Source organism: Alexandromys fortis, unplaced genomic scaffold (assembly GCF_014885135.2).
Source record: "Alexandromys fortis isolate MF-2015 unplaced genomic scaffold, M_Fortis_MF-2015_v1.1 scaffold_18, whole genome shotgun sequence".
Classification (NCBI taxonomy): Eukaryota; Metazoa; Chordata; class Mammalia; order Rodentia; family Cricetidae; genus Alexandromys; species Alexandromys fortis.
In genome coordinates, this window is record NW_026067897.1 from 18,789,448 (window position 1) to 18,803,744 (window position 14,297).

Here is a 14,297-nt window from a genome sequence, read left to right on the forward strand (position 1 = left end):
AGAAAATGAGCAACCATTTTCATGTCTATTTTTGTTGTTGTCTTATCCTGTTAGCCTTCCCAATGAGGTAAGACAAGGCATTTTACATGTTAACTAAACGATGCCTCAGAGAACTCTGCTTCCAGATACAGAGCTAATTAAACAGCAAACCTTCTTCCTTTGAAGGTAACTATGGAACCTGTCCTTGGGAAATCCTCCAAGCATTGTTATTTATTAATTCAGCAAATGTTTACTAAGCTTTATATGCCCGGCATCCTTCTGGGTTCTGGGGATACAACGTTGAGGGAAATCGAACATCAGTGAAGGGCGAATGACAGCGGACACACACACACACAGACACACACACACGCAGATACACACACACACACACACAGACATCTGGCATATCGAGTGCTTTGAGAAAAAGGGAAGGTGGTGAGAAGTTCACAATGGGGAGGAGTCAAAGCCAGGCTGTCTGACGAGTGACATTTAAGTTCCCATCTCAACAAGAGCAGGGGTAACCCTGGAAGGTGGCTGGTGAGAACACACCGGAAACATGTAATATCAAACAAAAGTCTCTGCTGCTGAGGAGAAAGAACCCAGTGTCTTTGGGGAAGAAAAGTGGGGGATAAAATCAGGACCTTGGCGCCTCCTCACGGGGTTTGTCTTTTATTGTTATGATAGTGCGGAACACTATGATGCCATTACCCTTTGCAACACAGGAGGCGCTCCAGAGAGGAGGATACAAATATATAAGACATGGTTCAAAAAATCAGAAGAGATGTGAAGGCTTTTATTAGGTCAAAGACTTTCATAATTATAAAGATCTCATCGAAATAAATGTCTCATAATGTTTGTGAGTGATTCAAGGAAAAGTTAGAAGTAGTAAAAGTTAATTAAAAATCAACATGCTAAAACCATACAATCCAACAACAAACTCAAGAATATATTATTTTCCAACTTTGACTTAATAATTAATATAAAATTATGAATATAGGAGACATGATATTGCACTTTTCTAAAGACAAATACTAGATTTAATATTTCTACAAATCCCATTTGATATCACAAAACAAATATTGCTGGGTAAAACTATTTTTAAATTTCAGGAAAAAATGAACATGATAAAAAGGCAGATACTGCATTTAACTAATTTAAAATTTTATTCCAGGCAAAAAAGTTCAAAATCATTATTTGAATATAAGACATCAATTAGTCATGAAATCACAGAAGACAAGATATCGTGGAACAATAAAGTACCAGGGCCGTGGAGTAATGGCAACTCTTTCTCGTGTCTGGTAGACATGAAATGACACGGGAAGATGAACAGAAGTATTTCTAGAACTACTAGTAGCAAAGGACACAGGTAGCCTTAGGATACAGAGGGCACAGTGAAGTAACTCACCACCTCCTTCAGGCAACAAAGGGCCCCCACTCTAGACACATTCCTATCCCGTGACTGGGATGCCCGATGTCGGGTCAGAACCTACTTCAGTGGTGAAAAGGAAGCTGGGATCAGGAACATATTCTGCTGAGCCTCGAGGTAATTGACGCTTTCCCGAACTGCAAAGACATTTTATAAGACAATGAAGCGATCGGCCGAATCAAATTTGTTCTAAAAATAATTCACGCCCAAGGAACCAGCTCACCAGCAGCCACGACTCTGGGGTCCTCGTGAGACCAGTGTCTCCCAGCTGCCCGGCTGTCTGCACTCTCGTTCCACCAGAGAACATGAACTGCAGACAAATTCAGATGTTAGTTGTAATTTTTATAACAGGTATTTTTATTTTATTTTGAGACTGTTAACATAATTATATATTCTCTTCCTTCCCTTTCCTCCCTCCAAACCCTCCTCTACACCCTTTGCTCTTTCAAATTCGTGTCCTCCATTTTCACTGTTGTTTCCTGCGCATATGTACATGTACATATGCGTGTGTCTATTAGAAATATAACCTTAATGCAGACATATTTAAATATGTGTAGTACTAGGCATAAAGTCTAGGGCCTTTTGAATCCAAGCCTCTGATCTACATCCCTGATCCTGACTGTGTATGTGTATGGCTGTGTGTGTGGACACGCACACACACGTGTGTGTGAGAGTAGTCAATGTCAGGTGTCTTCTTCAATTTCTCTCATCCTTGCTTTGATACTGGTCTTCTGAACTTGGAACTTAACAATCTGGCTATACTACCTGGCAAGACTCAATTTCCATCTTCCCAAGGCTAAGATTATAAATGATGCCACTTTAGCCAGCTTTAATATGGAAGCTAGGGATCAAATTCAGGTCACCATGCCAGGACAGTCTATCTATCCATACTAGAGTACATGAAGCTATCACAAGCCATGCACATGCAGTGTTCCAGGTCCTTTTATATCTAATAATTCAAAGGTCTTTACATTCCTTTATCATTTATAGAACACTGTTGACTTCAATAATGAGAAATAGATAATTTTTTTTGTTTGGCTTTGTCTATAGTTTTGTATTTATAAAAATGCATATTTATATTTTCATTCAGAAACAATCTCTTTACTCCAATAATGTTATTTTGAAAAAAAAACATAAAAGATTTTTAGAAAAAAAAGATGAAAAGAATATTTTCTCAAAGATTTCTTCAAAAAGTATTAGCAATCACAATAAAAAAATAAGTGTTTTCATACCTTAAAATTAGAAAAAAAAACTCTCAAAATTAAAAGCATAATTAAAAAAAACACCCAAGAAATAAAGGCAATCACCAACATTCATCACAGTCTCACAGAAATAGACGACTGTACCTCTGTTGAGGGCTCCATACTCAGTGTGGAAAACGCCAATTAGTTTAGAGTAGCCCAGTTCCACATGGGCGTTTACTGCCCTTTTGAATGCGTGACCCCACAGCGCTGGGCCACCAGGCTTCATCTGAAAGGTAGCCAATTCATAGACTCCTAGAATTGACAAAAGTTATTTAGCAGACATTATTTACCAGACATTTAGAGTCTAGAGTGGGAGGTGAGCCTATGCATATGTATTTGAAGGGTCATCTGCACACACAGATTTATGCAGAAATATTTGTTAATTCTTTGTATTATTTTTCCTTGTTTTCATGTTCTTGTCTATGTTTAAAGTTAATTTCAATAACTGAAGGGAAACAGAAACTATATAAATAATTACATGAAAAAAATTTAATCTGGGAACCTTATCAACATACCAAATATTGATCCTTTATCATGAAATAGGATTTTAAGCTGTGAAAGTCTTTAAGAAAAGAAATAGGTGTCCTTTGATGGCCTACTTTCCTGTCTTGTTTTCACTTTTGAGAGGGAAGATACGGAGGTCTGTGTAATTTCCTCCTCCAGGAGTCTGTTCCTAACAGGCAGAGCAAGAAAACATGGCCTCTAGTCCTACCTGACTTTCTGAAGAAAAGTAACTTCAGAAGGGGGATGGGGGTGGGTGGGTGAATGTTCTTAAATATCCAAGTATTTCATAAGAGGCTTTTTACCTCCATCAGAAACATAAAGCAAAGGTGAGAAACTGGAGGATAAGTAGGTCTGATGGGAAAAAAAATGTACAAGGTCACCAAGGAATTATGAAAAATATAGCGGAAAATAAGATTTAAGCCTGATGAGATGGTTCAGTGTGTCAAAAACTGCTTGTTGCCAAGTCTGACGGAGTTCAATCCTGGGAACACACACAGTGTAAGGAAGAAACCAAAGACCCCAAGTTGTTTCTGACCCCCACTGCATGAACATACAATGATATAAACATAAATAAATAATATAAATAAATGAATGTGAAAAGTGTAAAAAAAATCAAGATTTGGCACTTAAAGAGATGGCAAGCATGTCTGGGCAGTGGTGAGGGCAGAGGGTAATGCCTTGTGGGTGAGTCCCAGAGCCCAGGCTAGAGGAGAGTAATTTTATATTGATGTTATTTAAACAGGAATTGTAGTAAATCTCTATAATCTCTACTTGAGAGTCTAAGGGAGTAGAATTGTGATTTAGGGGTCAGCCTGGGCTACATTCTGAGACCTTGTCTCAACCCTCCCAACCCTAAAAACGAGTAAGTGAATAGAAGTTTGCATTACTTTAGTATTATACAGACTTTTTCTATATTGTAGCTAAGCTTTAACCCATGAAACTTCATTTGGAAGGGCTGGAGAGATGGCTCAGCAGTCAAGAGCACTTGCTGCTCTAGCAACAAACTTGGATCAATTCCCAGCACCCACACGGCAGTTCACAACTGTCTGTAATTCCAGTTCCATGAGGATCTGATGCCGTTTCGACCTCCACAGGTACCAGTCATATATGCAAACACACATATACATACACGTATATATACACACACATACACATATACATCTTAGTTTGGGGAAATAGTTCATTAATTAATTCTCACTTTTTAAGTATAAACTAAGATCAGTTTTTTTTTTATCAATAGTCACAGCAGCATTTCTATAGAAAATAAGTAATTCATTTTTTCTTTTCCAGTGACACTTTTTTTTTTAAATCACTTAACATCTAGACCATTGCACGCGTGAAAACTCACAGAGGCTAAGAAAAACTCACCTTCCTTTGGAGGTGTTCCTATTTTGCACCACGGTACCAGGTAGGTAATCTCAACCTCTTGCGCATCAACGAAAGCCAAATTTGGGATGAGGAATCGTTCTTGCCATTCCTTATCATTGGCCAAGGCTTTGCGAACCGCCGTTCGATGAGCAAAATTATCTACGGTAGAAAAAAGAATGGAGAAAAGTTTAAATTGTTTTATTTAAAATTATCTAGTCCCCCTTGGATTCCACCCAAATAAGCAAACATTTTATCCACGGCACACAAGAACACTGTGTTCTTGGGAACACGCACTTGCAAAGATGTGACGTTTGCATCAAAGCACTGAAGTCTTTAGGGTAAAAGAAATGGAGCAATATGGGCGTCACAGGCTCCCCCACTCAGCGGTGTGCAGGAGTTACTGTGACCTCACTGGACGGGTTTCACAGGCTCCCCCACTCAGCGGTGTGCAGGAGTTACTGTGACCTCACTGCACAGGCATCACAGGCTCCTCACTCAGAGGTGTGCAGGAGTTACGTCACTGTGCGTTTTTCAGTCTGTGAAACGGGGATATAATATCAGCCTCCAGGTTTGGGGTGAGGATTACATGAACCCAGGAAGAGCCCTTAGAACAGACATCAGCACTTGGTGCTCAGTAGATGTGGGCTCTTCTCTTCAACTGTAACTTGTTACCGACAGTCCCGGGTGAGAGAAAAACGCTTTGGTAGTGATGCTAGGCAGTCACGTCAAAGCACACCAGGAACCAGTTTCAACTTAAGTGAAACAAAATGCACTCTGTGAGCAGAAACTGTGTTGAGTCTCTCGCTCTTGTTCATTCTCTTAGTGGGTCATGACTTAACTTGTACCTTCTCTGAAGCATATATTAATTTTAATGAGGTCTGATCTATTACAGCGTGGAAAAGTCCCGAACTGCTATATGAGGTACAGAATGAACAATTTTCATAGAGAATCGTTTTTTTAAAAAATTAATCTGGACGCTGATGATCGGACAAACCCAAAGGGAAATGATTAAGAATTCTTTGGGCGCCCACAGGCCCTGCTACAGACTGTGAGGACCAGACACAGGAGTAAGAAACTTCATAGATTCTTGTACTTCTTCCATGTCATCTTCAGCGGGAGACCTTTCTCCAGTTCCTCTGCCTTTACCTCCGTTATGGAACAAGACAGAAAAGCATGGATTTTAATTTTACAAACGATATTTTTCCTAACAAACGATGCGAAAACTTTGAGAATTAACTTCAGTTCATCAAATTAGGGTTTAATATGAGAGGCTATGTTCCCATAAATGTTAACCTCAAAGTCTAAGCAAGTGGCTGATAAAAAGATACAGAGGGGCTGCTGAATCATTTACTTGGCTTTGTTACTGTATTGCTTTCAAATGTTTTCTTTAACCTGTGTGTATGTGCAGTCAAACAGACTAAAGAACCAAGCTTCACAGACCACCTAACGATGAACATTTGCATGAAACAAGCTGTGTGCTCCATACCATACTTCCAAATATGGAATACTCTGTTTGTTCTGCCTCCGAATTCTACCCTCCAATAGCCAATCAATTCAGAGTGAGCTGTCCGAAGGTGAACATTTTCCTTAAAATTTTCCAGGAACTCATTCGTCTTCGAGGGCTTGAGAAAATAGGTGCGAAATTCATACAATGTCCCATCGCTTTGCCTGGGGCCTGTAGCGAAAGGTGAACACACCTGAAAAAAAGACAGGGGACATTCAAATATTTTGGAAAAGATAAGATTTATCATGCTGTTAACGGTCATATATTTGAGCCTGGAAACAAAGGAAATACAGTAGACTCAAAACTTGTCTTTCTATTCCTCCTGTCTACTCTGTATAGACAGACATGTTTTTGTAGAGATGCAGTTTAGGTAACAGCTGCTGAGTACACCGAGTGCGGAGTTCTTGTGTCCTAGCTGGGGGCCAGGGCGAAGCACGTTTTTACGAAAAGCTGTTGGTAAGCTTTCATCAAGGTTGTGATCCTGTTTCCTAGGGAACTATGACCAGGAGCCTTGTAGTTTTGGACTTTTCTCTTGCTGAGTCAAAATCAGTAGTCACCAGTACTGCTTGTTTAAAAGAAGCTTGCAAATTTTGTATTATGTCTTTTTTTTAAGAGACACGATGAACATGTTTATTAGCAGAAGGCCTTTTGGGGTTTTTAAAAATTGAGCATTATTATTTTGATCTAAACTTTTAAAAAAATACTCAGTGAAGTAAATTACTGGTCAGAAAATGGAAGGTGTGAGTCATTCGTTGCTTTGCACTACCGTGGGGAGCTGCATGAAAGCTGAAAGGGGAGAACTCAAGGAGACAGGGTGCTCTGAAACATTAGTTTCCTGTTGGGGGCACAAAGGTCCTTGCGCCCACAGAGCACTAGGGAGCTGGGCGTGCAAAACACAGTGGCCTCTCCTCAATGAAGGTGATAAAATACCCTTCTGCCCAGAAGGCTGGAATAGATATTGTTAACAACCTTTGTGCTATCTGTGGAGGCAGACCTCACCCAATTCCCCGAGGTGATTATCCCAACTCCTCTCTCCCTGGACTGTTATCTTTAGCTCCAGTTAACCCCATCCCTAGGGGAGATGTCACATGCACTTTATGGCCTGCTGATCTCTATGCTATTGGTCAGAGAGCACACTAGATTCTATTTATTCCCTTTAGCTATAGAACCCACACTTATTGTCACATGTACTTTGCAAAGGAATTTCTAAGTGGTCATACCTTCAGCTTTATTGCACACCTGGAGTCGAAATGATCGTTGTCTGGAAACCTTTTTCCCAAATTGTACCGTGATTTAAATATGCTAACATTTAAAAGCCTGGCATCACAAGCCCCAAAGTCCATTTCTTATAATTAAACAAGAAAAAAAAAAACACAAAACCACTTTGGTAAGTAGAGCTATGACCAGATTAGGGCTTACCTTGATCACTTATGAAGCAACAGGCCTTAACTTTTGTTTACAAGACACAACAGTATATGAATAAATCCTGCTTGTATGCAGGGGCTCATTTGATGCATGACTATGAGTTATATTTCTGTTGTCCCACAAAACTAAGCTTGTGCTCCTGTGTGGCAGGAGCTTTTTGTGTTTTAATCATACTTTAGCTGCTTCATGTTGTGGTTAAAACACATAATAAGAGCTGGAGAGTTGGATCAGTAGTTAAGAGCACTTGTTGCTCTCACAAAGGACCTAGGTTCCATTTCCAGTATCCACATGGTGGCTCTCAATGGTATTTAACACTAGTCCCTGAGGATCCATCGCCCTCTTCCGATCCCCCCTGAGCAACACACACACACACACACACACACACACACACTACACAAACACATAAAAAATAAACCCACATGCTTAAAAACATACACGGTCATAAAAAAATTAATCATGGGATACTTTAACAGTCTTTTAGAGTGAGTCAAGAAGTCCGTATTTGTAGAGCAGAAATTACTGTGGAAAGACACTTACTACAGTCTTCCACACAAGAAAGTACACGTTAAAGAAATCTGTATTGAAAAGGTGTGTGTTAAGAGGTGAGGTCATTCAGTGCTGCAGAACTGGACCAAATTGTGCCAAGGCAGAAATCTGCTTGATGTTCCGTTATCTCAAAATCGGGGCTTATCCTCAACCATCATAGGAAGGCAGCAAGGGCAGAGGCTGTATTATGTGTTATGCTCTGTTTCAGTGTTCACCACAAAGTCTGTCTCTAGACCAGGCTAACGCGTTTCCTGAACCTAGAAAGCCATGAACCTCTCTGCATTCAAGTCAAACAGCCATGGTCAACCCCTGAGGCTGGCTAGCCTCATGCAAGTCCCATTACAGACACAGCCAGCTTCACAAGGCTCCAGGGCCTTGCTTGGCTTGGGGACTCCCGGAACTGCAGGACAGGATGCTCCCAAGGCAACCCTGGTCTCCTGTTCAAGTTTCTCCACAAAGTGCCCGTGTATGAACCGGGCAGTGGCTGCAAAAACCGCAACCGTCAGGGCTTCAGGGATGACCCCGGGGGCCAGAAAAAGCTCTCTCTGTCCAGCTTCTGAGGAGGTGACCCGAAAAGCGGGCACCTCTTCAAGCGTTCGGTGCCGTGGACTCAAGAGATCTCAGCTCCAGATCAAACCGGGACATTGGCTAGACGTGCCAACCGCTGCCAGAGGGTCAGAGGGCGTGTACTCGCGCACCAGACCCCGCCCACCTCCCCAAAGCCGCGTGCAGGCGCCACGGACCCCGCCCACCTCCCTGAGCCCGGATAGTACACGATTTAAAGACCGCATCTACCTCCCAGCGCACGACTGTCGCGCATCCCCGCGTCCCCTACCTGTGGCGCCAGCGCCCGCGGGGCCAGCACCTTCCTTAGGCTGCTTCGGAGCGCGAGCATGGCCTGGAGCGCACGGGAAGACCGCCGGGTGCTGGGACTCGCCTTCTCCGCGCTTCCTGGCGCGCGCCCCCGCTCGATTAGGTACGCGCTGACTGGGCGGGGCTCGAGGGCGCGGCCCCGCCCCTTCCCGCAGGAGCCGGGCGCTCGTTCTGTAGTGCACGTACTTCTGTGCTTGGCTTTTGTTCTACAAGGTTCTGGATCCTGGGTGCTTGCTAAGAGCTGAATGTAGTGCGTAACCTGGGTGTTTTAAAATCTGGGGGTGGGGGTGACCTCGTGGCAAAGGCCCGTGAGCCTTCACCTTTATCAGAGTGCTCAGCATCCCTGTTGACCAACCCCTGTCCCCCTTTTGGCCCCCAAGCGATGGGTTAATTTTTTTGGAGCCCAGAATAGTGGGCCGCGGGCCTGAAATCACACGGGGAGACTGAAATTAAGTAATTCTGTGTGGTGTGAAAGCAGACCTCCGACGGCCTCTGATTTTTCGCCCTCAGAGAAGCTTCTTTTACTATTTTTTTTTCTAGTGGGTGTTCTTCATTGAGCATATTCTAGGGTTCTCCAACTATATTCACTTGAGAGATAGTTCATTCTCAGGTACCCTGCCTTAGTGGCTCTACACTTCACGTTAAATAGCTAATTGATCACAATATCTTGAATAATTTCCCTGAAGAAAACAGCCTCTTGACTACCTTACTAATGTACACACATTATTTACTGCTGGTCGTTAGGGATTAGAAACCTTTTTAGTGTCGCAAACATTTGGAAATCTTGTGATCCTCTAAACTCCTAAAGCGTGTTTAGCAAATACATACAGCTCTAAAAAAAACTACACTGAGTAAACGTCGTCTAACAGAAAGGTAAGTTATTGAAAACCACACTTGCTTCTTTGTAGAGATATTAAATAACAATCTAGGGGGTAAGACAAGCATTTGAAGTTGTCATAACCATAAAAGGGATTTTGACATATTTCAGCAGCTGTAAATATATCTATGACTATTATTGATAAAAACACAAGTCCTGATAAAATTGCACTTTATTCCTGTCTTTTATGAACAAAGGGGATAAGGCTGGTTCCAAATGAGATACAGCTTTGACCCATCCCAGTTACCTGAAGCCTAGTGCCGACACTTCCAGATGCCTCTGGCTGTTATCTTCCTCAAATCTACAGTGAAAATCTTCTCCTCAACCACACCCAGGAATGGTCATGTTCTCGTTTCATTTTAGAGTACTGAGTTGCTGATTCTGTGTATATTGTGCCCTAGAGTGCACCCCTTGAATTGCTGACTTCTAAGTTATGTGCATATTAATCTTAACTAAATAATATCAAAATATTTTATGAATTTATACTTTTCATACCAGTGTGTAAAGCTTTTCTGACCATGTTCTATTATTTTTCATCTAGTTTGACTTTTTTGAAAATACATCTGTATGAAAGAGATACCTTGATTAAGAGAGCCATTATGGGGTTAGCAAGAAACCTGGCACTAGAGAAATTCCCAGGAATCCACAAGGATGACCCCAGCTAAGACCCTAAGCCATAGTGGAGAAGGTGCCTGAACTGACCTTGCCCTGTAATCAGATTGTGACTACCTTAACTCCCATCATAGAACCTTCAACCAGCAATGATTGGAAGCAGATGCAGAGATCCACAGCTAAGCACTGGGCCAAGCTCCCAGAGTCCAGGAGAAAGGAGGGAGGAGAAATAATATGAGCAAAGGGGTGAAGACCACAATGGGGACACCCACAGAAACAGCTGATCTGAGCTAGTGGGAGCTCTCTGACTCTGGACCGACAGCAGGGGAACCTGCATAGGACCGAACTAGGCCCTCTGAGTGTGGGGGACAGTTGTGTGGCTGGGGCAGTCTGTGGGGCCACTGTTAGTGGGACCAGGATTTATCCCTAGTACATGAACTGGCTTTTTGGAGCCCATTCTCTATGGAGGAATATCTTGCTCAGCCAAGGGGGAGGGCCTTGGTCCTGTGTACCGTACCATAACCTGTCTACCACACGACAGTTTGCAGGTCAAGCAAGGGGGTGGAAATTGAAACACACACACACACACACACACACACACACAGAGAGAGAGAGAGAGAGAGAGAGAGAGAGAGAGAGAGAGAGAGAGAGAGAGAGATCTTAGAATATAGTTCCAAAAAGAGAAACTTCTCTTTTCATCCCTGAAACAAGAATGCCTGTTTTATTGTGTGTTCCAGGGCAGCTTAAATAGGGCTCTTCTTGACTAATGGCCATGCCCTAGCTCTCAGGATTTTTTCAGCTGCAAGCCCACCAGAAACAACTCCCCTGCCATCAGGAACTCATGAGGGTCTTGTGTCCAGAGCAGCTGCAAGCACAGGAAGACAAGTTGGACAAATTGTTTACTCTGGCTGGCAAGGGGTCGCAGAAAATTTAGGGTCTGAGCGTCTGCAGTCCCCAACAGTCCTGCCTCAAATTTATCACTTTGCCAGACTTTGATGACTCCCCATGGGAAGCCTTACCTTCTCTGGGAAGTGAATAGGGGGGTGAGGTGGGGGGAAGGAAGGGGGAGCTTGAGGAGGGAAGGGAGTAGGAACTGGAATGTAAAATGAGAAAGGATTGTTTTTTTATTTAAAAAAGAAAATACATTTGTACATGTCAAGTAACAAGTAGGTAGCAGTTGCAGGGTGGTTGACCTATGATGCTGGCAAACAGAACAATGACCTTGGTGGTGTTCCTGCTTTGTTTTGTTCAAAGGTTAGACTTGTGCAACTGTGTAGTTGGAAGCAGCTACGTGGATTTTCTGCTAGCCCAGCTGGTAGGAGGCCAGGTACATGCAGGACTCTGGAGCTGGATTCATATTCCTTAGAGAAGTTTCTCTTTTCGGAATTATATTCTAAGGCCACAAGATGGCGACATAGACTAACTTTCCTTTGCTTAGGCATAGTCTTTCCATCTCCCCGCCCCCCTCCAGTTGGGGATCGAACCCAGGGTTTCTGGAATGTCAGGCAAAAATGTACAATATATTTCCAGTTCCTATTTTTTCAATTTTTTAAGTTAAACTACAAATATTTAGTGTGGAATCAATTATATGTGTGTGTGTGTGTGTGTGTGTGTGTGTGTGTGTGTGTGTGTGTGATTATGGTGTGATGCTGTAATTTTAGTAAAGGCAAATTGCTATCACAATGTTTGAGTTTATTGTATTTAAAAGGAGCGTTTTTTTTTCTGTAAGAGAAATAAAAGTCAATTTTCATTCTATGTTCCTTAACAAGTTTATGAACTTGTATACTATTTATAAGCTTATATAACTGAGGAGTGTATAGTAAAGATAAAAGTCAATTTTTATTAATAAGTGTCCTGCTTATATCACCAATGTATCTTTTGTGTGTTGAACACTGGAGTGCTGTGTGGAAAGAAACAGACTAAGTCTCTAGCTTTGGACGGCCAACAGGTGTTCATATTTCTGTATCTATTTGCTGATATCTCTTTTAGTAACAATGGTAGGAGTTAAAACTAGCTTAATATTTAATGATAGTATAAATTTATCATTTCTATTATTTTATTACTAAAACACATAGAAATGTACAGTTACTATGTCCTTTTAGATATGTCAATTATATATACCCCTTTGTCTTTTTTTGGTTTTGGATTAGAAGTGCATTTTAGTGGCAGTGACATTTTAAGACCCATCAGCCATAAATGCTGCAATTGCCCAAGGCTCTGCATGTTTACTCTTCTACTCTCTTTTTCCTACATGTGGGCTTAAGGAGGAATCTTCTAGTTTATATTTTCATTCTTAAATATAGCTTGTCTTGTTTTTTAATCTCTTTTAGGTTTACTTGAATTTCACTGATTGCTTTTATAGTATCTTTAGACTGAACTTGATATTTTCAGGATAGCATCGAAGGGTGGAACATCAGTGTAATGGGCCATCAAGCCAGAGGGGCCTGTTGTATCTTTTCTATGGTCAGAAGCTTCAGGATGCTGCCTAGGATTCTCCACACATTCGGAGTTCAAACTTCGCTGTGTCTTTGATGAGGGTTGAGAGTTTATGGAAAATCAGGACTTTGCAGACTACACTTTGTGGTGAAAACATTCCCAGTAACAGTTCCAGGGCAGCTTTATAGTGCTGCTTCATAATCTGGACTGTTTCCTTCACATATCAAGAAAAGTAATTACTGGTTTTCATCATTCCGTGGAGTTTTCTAAAGCTCCTCCCACTTCACACAACACAGAAACTGAAAAGCAAAAAGCAGGTAGAAGCCATAGCTTTAGAGACTTCAGAATAATTCAAATTTCATACTATGTTTTTTTTTACTGGAAAATTAATCTGTTTGGAATGATACATGTTGGTTAATTCATGTATGTAGTCTTTTTCAACTACAGTCTTTCTATGATGCTGTCTTACTGTTTTTATTGCTGTGATGAGAGACACCTTGACCATGGCAACTCTCATCAACAAAACATTTCATCGAGGGGGCTCCCTTAGAGCTCCAGAGGTTCAGTCCTTTATCATCTTGGCAGGGAGCATAGTGATGGACAGGCAGACATGGTGCTGGAGTAGTAGCTCAGAAACCTACATCTTGCAGACAACAGGGAGTCAACTGAGACAGTGGGCAATATCCTGAGCATAGGAAACCTCACAGCCCGCCCCCACAGTGGCACACTTCCTCCAACAAAGCCACACCTCCTAATGGTGCCCCTCCCTATGAGAGTATGGAGGCCAATTACATTCAAACTACCACAGATGCCTTTTCCCCACTTCTGGTTTTTCAGGACAGATTTTTCTCTGTGTAACCCTGGCTGCCCCGGAACTCTCTCTGTAGACCAGACTGGCCTCAAACATAAGAAATCCACCTGCCTCTGCTTGAGATTAAAGGCCTGAGCAGCCACTACCAAGCTTTATGGTGACTTCTTAACTGAGAGCTTTATTTATTTGAGGTCACCCTTGTCCCTACTCAGCTACCCTTCTTTGTGCTGCTTTTAATTCTCAAGTCACATACCATGTTGTAGTCGGAGACTGCTTGTTCATTCCCAGCCACCCAGACCCGAAATAACCACACAGAAACTATATTAATTAAAAAACTGAGACATCCTTTGAATCACTTCCATTTGAAAAAGCTAATGCAGTAACCAGAAGAGAATCTGAAGGAGCAAACAGAGTACCTAACATCCTCGGGGAAAAAAAAAGTCATTACAGATGCTTATTTCTTTAGAAAATTAAGATTTAGGGGCTGGAGAAATGGCTCAGTGGTTAAGAGCACATACTGTTCTTACAGGGGACCTAGTTTCAGTTCCCAGTATCCACAATCAGGTTGTTCACAATCACCTGTACCTCCACCTCTCTGAGACCCAGCACCCTCTTTCTGCCCCCACTGGCACTTCACACACACACACACACACACACACAGACACACACACACACACACACACACACACCAA

At 42.0% G+C, this 14,297-nt stretch overlaps 1 protein-coding gene and 1 long non-coding RNA gene across 3 annotated transcripts in view; one reads left to right on the forward strand and one right to left on the reverse strand.

Moving 5' to 3' along the window:
• Window positions 1–751: 751 nt before the first annotated feature.
• Window positions 752–8,963, reverse strand: LOC126516086 (protein NipSnap homolog 3B). The gene is made up of 6 exons (XM_050166269.1): window positions 8,832–8,963; window positions 6,008–6,218; window positions 4,522–4,680; window positions 2,752–2,901; window positions 1,629–1,715; window positions 752–1,542 (listed from the first exon to the last, which is right to left on the reverse strand). Exons 1-6 carry the CDS (start codon window positions 8,889–8,891, stop codon window positions 1,466–1,468), a joined length of 744 nt encoding a protein of 247 aa, XP_050022226.1. The 5' UTR covers window positions 8,892–8,963; the 3' UTR covers window positions 752–1,465.
• LOC126516093 (uncharacterized) overlaps window positions 8,827–14,297 on the forward strand; it is a 23,470-nt gene continuing 17,999 nt past the window's right edge. For both annotated transcript variants that reach the window (XR_007596018.1, XR_007596019.1), the window contains exon 1: window positions 8,827–8,972. This is a non-coding gene — a long non-coding RNA (uncharacterized lncRNA). The remainder of the gene's footprint in view (window positions 8,973–14,297) is intronic.